At 34.1% G+C, this 15,747-nt stretch overlaps 1 protein-coding gene across 4 annotated transcripts in view; it reads left to right on the top strand.

Moving 5' to 3' along the window:
• Positions 1 to 221: 221 nt before the first annotated feature.
• The window catches only part of OPA1 (OPA1 mitochondrial dynamin like GTPase), an 83,985-nt gene continuing 68,459 nt past the window's right edge, over positions 222 to 15,747 (top strand). For 2 of the 4 annotated variants that reach the window (XM_081300863.1, XM_081300861.1), the window contains exons 1-6: positions 222 to 475; positions 7,822 to 8,140; positions 8,787 to 8,883; positions 9,848 to 9,955; positions 10,428 to 10,481; positions 11,140 to 11,207. In XM_081300863.1, the coding sequence (XP_081156989.1) occupies positions 444 to 475; positions 7,822 to 8,140; positions 8,787 to 8,883; positions 9,848 to 9,955; positions 10,428 to 10,481; positions 11,140 to 11,207 (678 nt within the window). In that variant the 5' untranslated portion in view covers positions 222 to 443. The remainder of the gene's footprint in view (positions 476 to 7,821; positions 8,141 to 8,786; positions 8,884 to 9,847; positions 9,956 to 10,427; positions 10,482 to 11,139; positions 11,208 to 15,747) is intronic. The other 2 variants (XM_081300862.1, XM_081300864.1) reach the window with 2 other exon arrangements.

Here is a 15,747-nt window from a genome sequence, read left to right as displayed (position 1 = left end):
TTCCTTAATACCCAACACTTACTAATTGGTTGCCACAGTGAGCATTTACCAACACGGATTTCACGCCCTTTACTACGCCCCACTCTCGTTCCCTCTCCAAGCCTTTCAACCCAGAAAGTACAAGGGCAGGGCGGGGGTGTGGGGAGAGGCGGAGTACAAGGCTCCCGCCTACAGACTGTGGGCGCATGCGTCAGGCCCCGCGGACTGTTCGTGCTGCTTCCCTAGGATGGGCGGAGTGGTGGTTTCAGTGACGGACTGAATACGGGTGCCGGACAGGCTCTTGCGGAAGTCCATGCGCCATTGGGAGGGCCTCAGCGGCTTCTCTGTGCCCTTGTTACCGAGGCCTCTTCCTGGGTCATTCTTAGATCAAGAGCCGCACTGGGGCTGACACGGGGGCTCCCGCGAGGCCGTCTCGGCGCTTGGGTGACCTCTACGCCGGAGAGATGTGGCGAATGCGTCGGGTCGCCGTGGCCTGGTAAGTGCGGGCTCCAACCTGGCCCCGGTATTTCAGGGCCAGGATTGTCCCATTACTACGTCCAGAATGTGCAGATAACGCCTTGTTCAAGCCGAGGGCGTTTGGGGAATTCCCGGATATTTTTGAGGACCCGAGTTACAGTAGTTCTGACTAGGCTTATCTGCGGAGCTGGCTGGCTTCGGTTTCGACCGTCGTCCCTGACCAGCTTGAAGACTCAGGACGCCTGTCTTGGCCCTTCTCTGTTGTCCTTTTGTCGCTGTCCTTTACACCTTTGTGACCTCGCTGTTATCTCTGCCTTCACTTGTTTCTTGTTTTACAAATTCTCTCCATGTCTGTTCTGGCTTTGTCCATGTATGGCCTTCTGTGCGCTTCCCCTAATTGCCTTTGCTTCCATCTCCATGCCATGTGTACATTTACACCTGTAAGTCTTTAGGCTTTTCTGCAGGGCCAAGGGGCCTCTGCCTGTTTGCCTAACCCTCTTTTGGGAGTCAGATCTAGAACAGTGACGCACATGGTGTCAGAGATGGTATGTATAGATGCCATGTTCGAAGAAGCATTTTCACAGTGTTTAAGGAAGAGACTTGAGACTTGCATTTTGAAGCAAAAGAAGCGAATGTTGCACCACCTTTCAAATTATACAGTCATTGTTGTTCTGGCCTGTTTTACTCCTACATAGGAAATCATAGAAATCTTTTCATTTTTGTGGATTACTGTATGCATTCTAAGCATATTAATTGATTTTATCTTTTTATATAATTTGTTCTAATAACCTTAGATAACTTTCATACTTAACTCATTGTTGAAGGCATTTAATAGGAAGGAATATGCATCAAGCAAGATTGAAAAAAAATATTAGTTTTCCATTTCTAAAAGTTTTCCTCTTAACTCCACCTCTAAACACCAGCCTTGAGTTTTTCTCAGAACTTTTTTAATGGTGTAGATAATTTACAGTGTTTATAAGGAATACAATCCATTCGTTTTTTGAAAGTTAACTGAAGTGCAAATGCAGAACTTACAGTGTTAGTCAATTAGAATAATTGCATAGTTAGTTTTAATCCTATAGAATTTAATTTTTGAGTAAATTCACAGTCCTTGGCACCAAAGTAAGTTATTTGCACACTTCGTATTTCTACTTCTCATTATTTAATGGGGAAACATCTATTTAAATAAAAAAGAAGAGACTGAAAAACACAGCATACTCTGGAGCAATTAAGATGTGTAGGAAAAATTTTCAAAATTGAATTTAAAGACAAACTAATTTATAACTGGTACTATTTGCTTTATTCAACTGGGTGTTGTTGGACTAAGTTGTTTCTAAAGTTATTATGGATGCCATAGAGTCTTGGCTTAAAAATGTCCTGTGATGACAGCACATTTTAGCTACCAGAAGAAATGGAGCTGTGGAAAGTCAGAAAACTTAAACTGTGGAATTTGTCTTTTGCTAATAGTTCCTTTGCATATTATGAAGGAATACAGTTAAATTCCTACTCTTTAACAGGTGGGAACCTAAACATTTTTGACATACATATATAAACACAAGCTCATGGACTTGTGAGAAGACCAATGACCAGCATTTATTTGGGTGCAATATTTATGAAAAATTAATGAAAACTATATATTTGCAATTGTTGTTTTAAAAGAGATGTTAGATAGGCAAGAAAGTAGATGACTTCTTGGAATGGGGAGTCTATTTTGCATCACTTTTGATTTTTAGTTTTGTTTGCATATAGCAGTCTCTTTTTCCCTTCATGGAAGTTTTTAGGATCTCCTTTATACTCTCAAATTTCTCAGGGCTTTTGTTCAGATATAGGTTTCCTTTTTCACCACCAACTGGCTTGGCACTCAATGGGCCTTTTTGTAAAATAGACCATTATCTTCCTTCGGTTTGGGGAAATTTTTTCCTTATTTTCTTTCTTTCTTTTTTTCCTGTTCTTTTCTTTCTAGGCACTTTTAAAATGACTATTAGTCCTCTTAAGTTGATCCTGTGTGTCCATGATTTCCAAATTATGGTCTGTATCCTTTATCTGTTAAAAAAAATGCATGTACTCTAATATGTGGATGTACACTACACATTCATCTTTATGTATGTGTGTGTCTCTACATTATATATATCTTTACATTATAAGTTGATCTTATCTTGAAGGATAGTATACAAAAAAGACTGCAGCCAGAAGCTTTGATACTTTCTTCCAGAACCTAGGGATGCTTTCACCCTATCCTCTCACCCTCTTTGCATATCTCTTCTTTATATCACTTAGTTTTTCTCTAGTGTTTTCCTGATTTTTTTTCTTTATTCAACATTTTAGGGGATTTCCTTAATTTATTTTCCATTATTGGTTTTGATTTTTTAAAAATATATTGGCCATTGCAACTTTAATCTCCACGAACTACCTTTTTAGTATTTAAGCTCTTTTTGACTCTTAAAGCATGTTTAATTCAGTAAGCTTTCTGTTGTTCTTTGCTATTTTTAAAATATAGTTTTTGAGTAACAAGATTCTCTTATTTATGTCTGTAATATTTTCACAGATCTTCCTGAAAGTCCTAATAAGGATTTCATATCTGTTCTTTTTCCAGGATTAATAATGACATTTTAGTCCTCATCTTAAGAGTTGCTGGTTTTCTAGAGTCTGTTACCTAAATTATATTTAAACCTGATGGGCTAATAGTTGGTATAGATGCCAGTGCAGGATACCCGTGAATGAGAGAGCTTTGAAAAAACTGTTTTAGATACCTGATATATCAATTTGCAGGCTTCATTTTAGGGAGTAAAGGGGTGGCCTGAACTTGTTACATATACTAATACTATTAGAGGCTCACTCTGGGAAGTTCCCACATACATGCATGCATGGACTTAGCTCTTCCCTTCTTCTCTGACAGATTCTCAGCCTTGGGGCAACTAGTGTAGCTAACATTTGGCTGGATTGGAATGGACTAGAGGGTGACCTATACATCCCTCTCCACAGTTAGTGCTTCAGTAAATCTCAGTTGCTTCTCTTTTTTTTCCCACCTGTGTCTCAAGAGAATCTTGTTGTAAAAAGCAATTCCCTCCTGTATGAACATTTATCTTTTAAATTGGAAGCTCTAGAAGTAATTCTTGAGGTTGTCTTTTTAAGTATTAGGATTTGCATAAAGTCTGTTATCTCTTCCAGAGAACTAATTGATGAACATTTCATTTGTAATTACTGAACTGAAATACTTGAATACTCTATCCCTGTCTCTCACCCATAGTTATTATTGCCATCATTGTCGAAATAGAAATTTTAGAAATTTGTGAGAAAATAATGAAAAGCAAAAACATCCTAGGTATGAACTCAGTACTGGAGTTCATCTAGTTGGGTATATATTTGGATTAACTCTTTTATAAGAAATGCAAATGACTTTTCAAAGATTAAGGAGTTATACAGTAGTGAAGTTTAGTGCAAATTATGTTGAAGTGATGTTATTGAGCACTTACTCTGCTAGCATTTGCTAGGTTCTTTGGCCTATTTTTTGTAATTTAATTACTCCAATAACCTGTGTTCATGCAGCAGGTTATTAAGTGTCTATCATTTGTGAGACAGTGCAGACCATAGAAATATAGTGGTAAACAGCCAAGAGGCTGTTTCTGGTAGATTTTAGTTTACTGGTAGAGACCAATATTAATCCAATAACCACATTATTATGTAATACAAGTTTTATGAATGCTATGAAGGAAAAGTACAGAGAACTGAGAGCTATAGCAGGGGGACTTACATTATAATGAAGACTCAGGGGAAGGGAGGGAATGCTGGAGGTGAAACTGTGATCAGTAAGTAGCAAGAGTCAAGTAGATAGCGGGTCTCATGGTTTTAAGGTGGGAAGGAGAATGGCACATTGAAGAATTAGATGAAAATTAGTCTGGGTGGAGCTTTGAGGCAAAGTGAATGAGACAGAGACCATACTATGGAGAGTATTATAGACCAGCAGTTTGGATTTTATTCTAAATGCAGAGGATCTACTTAAAAGATGGATGCAGGTGTATGATAATGATCAGATTTGAGTTCTGGAGAGTGCTTTGGTAATGGTAAGGATAAAAGTATGTATCAAAAAGAGATCCTCTACTCTGGCTAATTAAGTAGATGGCTGCTTATACCATTTTCAGAGATAGGAAATACTGTAGAAGTGTCAGGATTTAGGAGGATGGGAGAGATGTCAATGTCCAAGATTTTGGACATATTGAATTTAAGGTACCTTTTTGATCCCTAAATGGTGACGTTGAGTAGGCAATTCTATACAAGTGACCGGAACTTACCTATTTGTATTAGATAGAAACTTGAGAAACATGAGTATGTGATGGTAATTGAGGAAGTGGATGTAGATAGGATTGCCTAGGGAAAGTTAAAAGAGAAGTAGGTTGGATACAAGACTTAAACAAACTCCTAGCATTTAAAAGGTAGTTGAGGAAGAGACTGAAAAGGAGTGGCCAGTTAGATAGGGGTAAAATGAGAGACTGCCAAGTAACAGGAAGTTCCAACAATGAGGAAGTGTCAAGATTGTCTCACAATGCTGAGAAAACTAGGAAAAAATGCCTGTTGGAAGTCTTGGTGTCCTACGTAAAAGTTGTTTCATTGAATGGTAGAAGTGAAAACCAGGTTGGTTTAGCTTTTAATAAAGTAGTTTGGTTTAGAAGGTTTTGATTTCCTCATTAAGATGAGAGAAACTGAAAGGATAGGGTAAGAATACCTTTTAGGGATTTACCTTCAATGGGAAGAGGAGCACTTGATGTAATCTAACATGGGGAGAAGATGATGGTGTAGATGCAGTGGGTACAACTGAAATGAGGCCACTTCTTCACTTCCCTCCTGATACACTTTTAACTAACACTGTTATCATACTTTCTTTATTTACTGTCAAGACTATTTCTTCTCAGAAACTTAACTCTTGTACCATTTAACTATGCCTTTGATTTGAAGGATTTGTTTTGTCTTTAATTTTTATAGTTAATGATTGTTGGGGTAGAAGCAATATGAAGCTAAGATGAGGTTTTGCTTAATAGATATGCAGAGTCTAATGTCAGAAGAATTTAATCTCTTGATTGATAAAAGAAGACAGGGACTTATGTTTACAAGACAGTGGAAATTATGATTTATTTTGAGACAGAGCTTTTTTATTTTTTAAAATACAAAATGATTGCCAACTTTTATAAAGAAAGTTTTTTGTGATCAGAAGTAACAATTACATGTATAATTACAAATAAACAGTGTGCCTGATCTGGCAATATGTATTTTCTCCTACTATTAAACTCTATTTTTCCCTCAGTTTTTCTGAGTTTGAGATTTCCTATAGAATCTTGAATCAGAGCAAGACTCTGTCATCCTGATAGTTTCAGAGGTGGCAGCAAATACTTCAAAATGTCACTGCCTTGGATACACATGAGTGATTTATCTTAAAAGAGTGCTTTAGCATACACCATAGGCTATGAAAATTAGGCTCAACTTATTCCTGGTTGGATATGTTAGCATTACAGTAAAATAGAGGTCATTTTCTGGTCACTGTTGCATTCTCTTAAGGTTATTTGTGATATAGGTTAGCCATGGCCTGTGGGTCACTAATAAACACATCTCAATTTCCCAGATTATATATTTTTTTAATTTGAATTTTTTATTATTTATTCTGTTACACATGATGGCAGAATGCAATTCATTTCATATTACACATATAGAGAACAATTTTTCAAGTCACTGATTGTACACAAAGTATTTTCGCACCATTCGTGTCTTTATACATGTACTTAGGGTAATGATATCTAACTCATTCCACCATCATTCCTGCCCTCTTGCTCCCTCCCTTCCCCTCCCACCCCTTTGCCCTATCTAAAGTTCCTCCATTTCTCCTATGCTCCCCCTCCATCGCCATTATGCATTCAGGTAGATGCCTGACTTGCAAGGCTGAACCTGATTCATTTGACAACACAAGGTAACTCCCAAAACCACCCTGATCTGAAGGACTAGGTCTCAGTCCCTGGGTACAAAGAGGAACCAGTGGAGGCACTCATTCTCTCTCACAAGGACAATACTATAATCTTCACCCATAGAGGAAAATAAAACTCATTTCCATATTATATAATGGTGAAACACATATTTTTAATGATTCTAAGCTAAAGTGTACCAATACCTAAATGTAATGACATTTCCTTCCTGAAAATTCATACCACACCCTAATAAATTTACATGTTCTCTCCCCACCAAAAAAAAAAAAAAAAAAAAAAAATGTTATCGCAGCCTCCTATCTGGAGCTACACCATTTATGCATCTACTGCTTTTCACATTCTTGCTTACCAGTGTCTGTTGTGGAAAGAATTTGGGCTTTATTGTCAGGCTGAACCTACTTTCAATCCTTTTCCACACCATTTACTACTCATTCTACCTTAAGACATAGTTTTAAAAAGCAAATTTGTGAAAGAAGGTACTTGGCTTACTGGGTTTTTCTAAGAGTTACCCAGCAGTAAGTATTATTTGTAAAAATGACTGGCATGGTGGCGCGGGCCTGTTATCCCAGTGGCTGGGGAAGCTGAGACAGGAGGATGGTGAGTTCAAAACCAGCCTCAGTAACGTTGCAAGGCACTATTCAACTCAGTGAGACTCTGTCTCTAAGTAAAATACTAAAAAGGGCTAGAGATGTGGCTCAGTGGTCAAGTGCCCCTGAGTTCAATCTCTGATATCCGAAACAGGGGGGGAAAATGACTGGCATCTGGCATGATGTCTGTCACTTAGGAAGGAGAATTCCACTTTCCTTCTATTATCCTTTACAACATTGTTTTTATGTTCCATAATTTCTTTTTTCTTGAGAAGTTTCAAGTTCCATGTAGTTAAATGAATTACTATTTTAAAGCTACTTAAAATTGGGCTCGGATCATTTGTAAGCAACTATGAATGTGTGTTAAGCTTAGGCATGTGATTCTTGTTGGTAGCCTTTCATTCTCTTCTGGATGGACAGTAGGGTAGAGCTCATATAGTTAACATGTACATGTAGGTTCTGTTCTCTTTTGGAGATTGGGGTGGCTTTTTTGCTACTTTCGTTTTTCTGGGGGCCAGGTTCCTAGGTGGGATTGAATAATTTTTTAAAATATCCATCCCTGGGCTATTTTAGAATTGGGAAACGTAGATAAAAGAATAACTTTTTAAAACTGCCACAGTTTTTGTGCTTAAAAGCAAAACTTTGCATGCATTTTTGTTTTCAACAAAATAAATATCAACATAAATAAATAAATATCAACAGTTGTATGACTCGTTGCGGTTGGTCACATGTGCATGTGTATCTTCTTTGAATATTGCTTTGTTATATTATTTCCTTTGTGCCATTACCACCCCTGTACTTTTTTGTTTCAGTGAAGTCTGCCAATCCTTGGTGAAACATAACTCTGGAATAAAAGGAAGCTTACCACTCCAAAAACTGCATCTGGTTTCACGAAGTATTTATTGTTCACATCATCCTACCTTAAAGCTTCAAAGACCCCAATTAAGGACATCGTTTCAACAGTTCTCTTCTCTGACAAACCTTCCTTTACGTAAATTGAAACTTTCTCCAATTAAATATGGCTACCAGCCCTGCAGGAATTTTTGGCCAGCACGGTTAGCTGCAAGGCTCTTAAAACTTCGATATCTTATACTGGGATCTGCTGTTGGGGGTGGCTATACAGCTAAAAAGGTAAGTTTAACTTTCCTACTGGTTTTCCAATTATTCCAGTATGATTATTTTGAATTTTTGTAGTTTTAAGTCATTTTTTTTTAGTGTAGTTAAGTGTAATTGATGTAAACATTTATTGTGTGTCTTTACCATGTAACAGGTTGTTTTAATGATGCTAAAAGGAATGTACCTTCTGAATCTTAGTTATAATTATAGGAGATAAAAAGGCCTAGAGGAAGGTCCCTGAGCTGAGAGTGAGAAATATAGGTTTCATATTGAGCCTAGATGGGAAAGTTAGGTAGCTTGCTCACAGGGCCACTTCTTGGCAGCTCTGGGTTCAGAGAGAAGGTGTCCAGTCTCCTGATATATCTTCCTGCTGCTCTCCATGGTGTTGTTTAGTGCCAATATGAAATCCGCTTAAAATAGTTACATATTTTGAATTTTTTATTTTCTATATTTGGTAGAGGAGTATTTACATGTTTTGTATGCTTGCCTTCTGATTTGTTTATAGAAGAGCTAAAGCCATGTAAATTTGTTTCTCAAAGCTTAGTACATTATATAATACATTGGTCTTTGTAGATTTATGTGTTTTAATTGAAATAACTGTTCTTTACATTTTTTATATGGTATTTAAAATATCTGATTAACATGCTTTCTTATCTTTTAGACTTTTGATCAGTGGAAAGATATGATACCAGACCTTAGCGATTATAAATGGATTGTACCTGACATTGTATGGGAAATTGACGAGTATATTGATATTGGTTCGTATCATTAACATTAAAATATTTTTTATGGTTATTTCTTTAGGAAAGAGAAATAGTTTATTGAGGTGGTTTCTTAAGTTTTGAGTCTTAATATGTAGTAGTTTTCTTTTAACAATAAAAGTAATAGAATATCAAAGAAAAAAGTTGTATGAAAAAGTATTTAGTAGTCCATCACTTCAACACAGCTGCCACCATCCTTATAGAAAACATTTTCTTTTAACTGTACTTCTTTGTATGTGGTTAGAATTTTAGTTTCTTTTAAAAAATTATACAGTCATAAGGACATGTACTTTTTGGTTTTGCTACTTAACACATTTTGTCAGCATTTCCATTCTGCCACATAACTTTTCTGCTTTTAGTCATGTTCCTTAAAAGTCTGTCAGTATTCAGAATGATTTCTCCTCCTAATCAGATACTGCCTCTCCCCTTTTTAATAAGTAGATGAGAAAAAAATATATTTAGCAGCTATTATCAGTAACTCATGGTGATTTAAAAAATATTTTTATTGAATTCTTTTCCTCAGTTTCTTTTTAAGACATTTGTCTTAATTTCTTAGTTGTAAATGGAGTTGGAATTTTAATCTCTGTAAGCACTCGTTCACAGCACTTCTTAAAAATAAAACTGTTATATGTTGACTAGGCATTTTTGGAAAAGCACACTTTCAAATTGTTTTTCTAATATTCATGGGGGTACTTTTCAACATAATACATTTGCAACTCCCACAATACATTGGCCAGAGAACCTATATTCTGAAGCAAACCTGCCTGGGCTTGAACCCAGGCTCCCCTACTTCCTTGTTGTATGCCCGGTTATCTCATCTGTAAATGGAGTTGAAAATAGTAGCAATTTTGTAGAGTTCCTTTGAGAATTAAGAAAATTAATACTTTTATAGCCTTTAGATTAATAGCTGTCATATTCTTGAGACTGTTGATGACTATTTATGTATTTTGGTTTTCTTCAGAGAAAATTAGAAAAGCCCTTCCTAATTCAGAAGACCTTGCAAAGTTAGCACCAGACATTGACAAGATTGTTGAAAGCCTCAGCTTATTGAAGGACTTTTTCACCACAGGTAACAAAGGACCTGTTTGATCTAATTTAGAGATTTAAGAACTACAGAGAAAAATGTATACATGTATTTGCTTATTTCCATCTTTTAAATTAAAATATTTAGTAAGTTTTCTGAAAATGGTAAACTTCCTTCTAAATTTTGTTATACAGTGGTTTGAATGTTTTTCTAGCTCAATAAACTGAAAATTTATGCTTGACTTTTAGTAAGTGAGGGAAAAACATAGCACCACTTCTTGACAAGTAGATGAGACTTCCTATGTATTTGCTTTTCATAATAGGTTAAAGCCAATATGGTGATTTTAAAACAAAATTTAATTTCACAGGCCATAACAAGTAGAATTTATAAGGCCAATCCTGGCATATTTGCCCAATTACTACCCTATTGTGATATAAATCTGAGATCTCAGACACCTTTGTTTGCCATTCCTATTAAATTTTACATTTTTATTTCCCCTTCTGCTAATTTTTCACAGGTCACAAATTGGTTAGTGAAGTCATAGAAGCTTCTGACCTACTTCTCTTGTTAGGTGTGTAAAAAGACATTTTTGCTGACCTTAACATGCCTTTTAAATGCTTCTAATAAACTAGTTGCAAATAAAGTTGCGGACCAAAATTATAATGCTGCTTATGCTGAATTTTAAAACCCCAGAAATATATTAAGCAAACTCATTATCCTTTAGGTGCAGAGAATAAAGTAATTATTTTGCAATAAAACTAAAATTCCTAAATATGTATGTATAAGATTAAACCTATTAAAATTTGCTTAGCCAAAATATTTTCTTGAAACATAATTATTTTTGATAATTGAAATGAAAAGTAATTTTAGTTTGTCTCATCTGCCCTGTCATGGTTGACATATTAAATTTGTTTTTGTATTATATACTTGGCTTGATGACAGTGGTATTTGTCTGAACTGTAAGTACTGTCATGCAAAATAATCTTTACCAAAGATTTTCTTATTTTTTTATTATAATTTTTAGCCAAATAGTTTTTAAAAAGTTAAATATGTGCTGTGATTTTTAGAAGTATTCTATATGAAAATAAAAGTGATTTGATGCTTTGACTCTGAGTTGCTCTAAAATCAATGTACTTTTTAATTAATGAGACATAGTTTGGAATTTAGCTTAGGCTATGAATTGAAAGGATTGCATATTTAAAGGATTTAAAGGATTGCATATTTTTAAGGTTCACCTGGAGAAACGGCATTTAGAGCAACAGATCGTGGATCTGAAAGTGACAAGCATTATAGAAAGGTAAGTATAAAACAGAATTCTTCTTATAGGTAGTCTTGAAAGATTTTTAAAGTGTTTACCATTTGGAAGATTTGAAAGTGGCAGCATGAGAGGAGCAAATACAAAATTACCTAAATAGATGTACTTTTACTAATCTTAGTGCAAAAATGTTATGTGGTGGTTCTGGAAATATTAGACAAGCCCATTTTCTTCAAATATATTCTCTGAAATAATAATTCAAGGGTTGGCTCCAAGAAAAAGTTTTGTTGTTAAATACATGTGGTGAAAGCCAGTCTAGATAAAGCAAGATGATTTCCTTTCCTCAGGACTCCACAGACCTTAATATATTCATGAGCATTGTGGACCTCCAAGAGGAATCAAATTATACAGGATTTTCTGAATTTCTTTATTAATCTTCTTTCTCATGAAAATCTTCAGGAGACTAAATTTTACATAGGGGAGGATATTGAGTAGAGTAGGAAATTAGAGTCCACAAAACTATGTGGGGGGTTATTTGAAGTTTGTTGATTTCAGTACATTCCTTTAGCAAAATCCATATTAAAGCTATAGGAGAATTGCATATAATGTTATAAAATTGCTAAATTAGAATAACATGTGTAACTGTTTACAATTATATGTTTATTGGACATTTTCTTAGTCTTTATTTCTTTTATCCTTTGGGAATGGGTAAAATAATTGATTATGCAAAAAATTTTGGAAAAATAATATGTAGATAAATAGATTCATGGAAAAATATTCTGAACATTTTAAAATTAAATATGGAATATATATGTTTTATGCTGAGTTTTAATAATAGGAAATAATTTTATGTTTATTTGGGGTAAAGGAAGAAGAAATGATTCCTGTGTATAGGTCTCCTTCCCTCTCTTTAAATTTTGAACATTTTATGTAATGGTCCAGATTTTAATTATATGTCAAGATTTATTTCTTTCGCTTTTTAACTTTATCTTTTGGATAAAGTATATTTCAGAATGTGTATGTATTTGCTTCTGATTTAATCTTTTTTGATACACTGTACTTAAATAATTTTAACCAAATAGTACTCTTTAACTATTGGTAAGGTGCAGCTTATTTTGAGCCAAGGCCTTGGTTCTTGAGGCAAGTAAACAATAAATGAATTAATCTACTTATCTATAAGTGGGGAGAAAGCACCTTTGTTAGAATGATGGTGTGGGTTTTTTTTTTTTTTTTTTTGAGTGACAATATTTCTTTTTGCCTAAATCAGTTAGAGGAGGTATGCATGTCTGCTTTCTTTCTGATATGACCTAGGATTATTTTGGTGATAGAAGAACTTATCTTGGGATTATTCCTCTAAAACTGCCAAGTTGATAAATGAATAATCAATAATTAACTGGGAGCTCTGCAGTAGAGATAAAGCAAAAGAATGTGTTTTGGATAATATATTTACAGATTTTACTTTATACAGTAGACATGCAAGTAAATTTATTGCTTTATTTTATAAATTATTTTGAAAATAAATGCTTGTTTGAAGATAAATGCCCTTGTAGACTGTTTCCTTTTAACTTTTTTATGATTTATGGTAATTATTTTGCCCAGTAAAATCTTACCAGTTATTTCTACCCAAACATTTTTTGTAAACACTGAATCTAGATTGTAATTAAGCTGCTTTTGTTACCAATTAAATTAAATTATAGTAAATATTAAAAATTTATATGTGGAAAAAACTACCTCCAGTCTCAGCTGATCTCTAAAGATTGTTGCCTATAATGCTTGAGAATAATGAACTACTCAGACATGATACAGATAAATTGATCTGATTTTAAGAGAATTCCCTACAATTGATGATTGATTACAGTCAAGCAAGAAGAGACCTTTGCATAGCAGTAGCCTTTTTGAAATAACAGAGACATGAAGTTTGAAAATCTGGATGATAATCAGAAATATTAGGGTGGCATCCAGAGGTTAACTGATAATCTTTTCAGTTGGTTCAGTCTGATGTCTGAGAACCCAAGATTTAAAATAGTATTTTAAAGTAGGGTTTGAAGCAGTCACACTTCAGTTAAATGTTGTCAGGTTTGAAACAGTTTCTGGCTGGACTTCTATGGAAAATGTTTTTACAACTAGAACTAAAATAAAGATTTGTCCTTTCTAATAGGAGACCACATTCAGAAAAGTCCTGGCAAGTAAATGAACAATTAGAACCATTCAAAGTCAACAGAAGTGAAAATGATGGGAGTGGAAGGAAATACAGATGTCAGATAGTTTGACTTGAGTCAGACAGAAGGAACAACATGATGAACTGATTACCTCTGGTTTCTAATCTAGGCTCACTAGACTCAGGTGTTTGGGAAAGTTGTTAGAGAGGTCTTCAAAAATTCTACAGAAAGAATATATTCCCCCAGAATGCCGCACAGGCTAAGTAATCATCAAGATTCTTTGGTTTACCTGGATTTATATCCATTTAGTTTGCAGATATTAGTTATTTATGCTATGTTGATTGAAATTTCTGATATGTATCTTTGATTAATGAAACATTGAAAAATAGTAAAGTCACTGTGTTTAACCTAACTAAGCCATTTTATTGAGGTATGTTTGGCATACAGTAAAATCATTTTTTAATAAATACTTTTTGTTAAGTTTAATACTTGTGTCTTCTAGAGGAAAATATTAGAAATCACCCTTATAAACTGAATAATATTCTTGAGACCCAGAGAACTTAAAAATCACTTCAAGACAATTTTGGAATTGGACTGATGGCTTTTTTTTTTTTTTAATTAATGGGATCATTGAAATCTGCATATTAGTCATATATATAAGTAGTAAGACCATTAGTGTATCTTCTTTATTAGATTCTTTAACACTATCATGTTCTAGTGAAAATTAATTTGTTAAAAGAGACATTTTGTTTTCTGCTTTTGTTCTATCATGTTTCTATTTGGTCATAAACATCTCACAGAAGTAAGTAATATGTCCATTCTGAAGGTAACAAGCATATTTGTGATTCACAGAAAATATTTGAAGAACTTTTTAAAGGCCCAAATCACGAAAAGTAGTAATATTATTTTCAGTGTAATTATTAAATGATAATACATTAATATTGTTCCAACATGTTACTCTAATTTTTATTTTTATGGTTTCTTTTATCTTCCAACTGAAATATCTCCTTTCTTTTTTTTTAACCTGCCTAATTTCTGTTTGTGCTTATTGTCCCCTTCATGAATTCTTAAATAATCATTTTAATTTCTTCAGTTATCCTCTCCTCAATGTTTAGAATACTCGCCATATGAAATACTATTTACTTTGGCTTGAATTCTTACTGTTTTATGGACCATTTCTGTCACTAAATGTCTGTCCTCAGAGAACTCAGGATAGTGTTGACCTCTTAGCAAAATTAATTAATTGCTTTAACTTAGTAGAAGAGAGGCTGATATAAAGTAGATACATTTGTTTGATGTTAACAAAGGTGGGCCCAAAGATTTTTTTGCTCTGGTTACTGTGTGTGAGCTATAAAAGCACTTAATGTATTTATATTCTGAATTGTAGTAATGTTGCTTACATAGGGTTTGCATTTCTGGGATTCCTCATACAACAGATAATGTAGAATTTGTTGCAAAATTAAATTGTCACAACTATCACTATCAAGTAACCGTGGAATTGGGAAATTCTTAAGTTTTCTGAGTAACTATCCTTGGTTAAATTCTCAGGCAGAATCCCAAACTGCTTGCATCCTGGAGCATAGTATATGAGAAACTGAGGGATCAAAGGAAGAAAAGCAGCAATAAATGTTTTTATTTGATATGTACATATATATGTATATAATACTGTTTTTATGTAACTATTTAGAACAAAGGGAATTTAGTAGATGTTGTAATACTGATAATTTCTGGCAATAGCTCTCTTGTTTTTCTCTTAAAAGAAATTGTCCAAAAAGTAAAGTAGAATATGATATTTCTTGATTGGAGCAATTTCATCTTAAATAGAAAGACTTGTTTCTTTGTGATAACCAATAATAGCATTTTTCATTTGGCATAAACATCTTCAGCAGAATTATGTATTACCTGGGGGGCAGAAATAGTTCTTTTTAACTAACTAAATAGCAGAATTATTCAAACTTTGGAAAGTAGTTTAATGCTTAGGAATATTTTTAAATAAGATAGGGAAAGAAGTTGTTACTTTCAGGAAGTTCTTTTGTCAGACTAAAGTTACCATAAAATTTCTAAATCAAGGCTCAGCAAACTTCCTTACAGAACCAGAGAATAAGTGTTTCATTTGTGCTTGCGGGCTATCATGTCTTTATAGACTACACAGTTTGAGCACTGTAGTGTTTGCCAAATTAATTAGTAATTAAATAGTAATTTAAATATGCTTCCCTTTGTATTGTTTTATTATCACTTTTTTTTTTTAAGTGTAGTTGAACCTCATGGGTCAAAAACACTTTGGACTTCTACTGATTTTCCTGATCTTATGTCATGATTAAAAACAAAACAAAGGTGACAGCATTATACATGAAAATGGAACTAATTACTACAGTATCAATTTGAGAACAGCCAGGAGATGTTTAGAGAATATATCATTTGTA

Source organism: Spermophilus citellus, assembly GCF_964194105.1.
Source record: "Spermophilus citellus genome assembly, chromosome: 7".
In the NCBI taxonomy this organism is placed as follows: domain Eukaryota; kingdom Metazoa; phylum Chordata; class Mammalia; order Rodentia; family Sciuridae; genus Spermophilus; species Spermophilus citellus.
The sequence above is the reverse complement of the archived record's forward strand: the minus strand, read 5'-3'. Positions and strand labels throughout refer to the sequence as shown.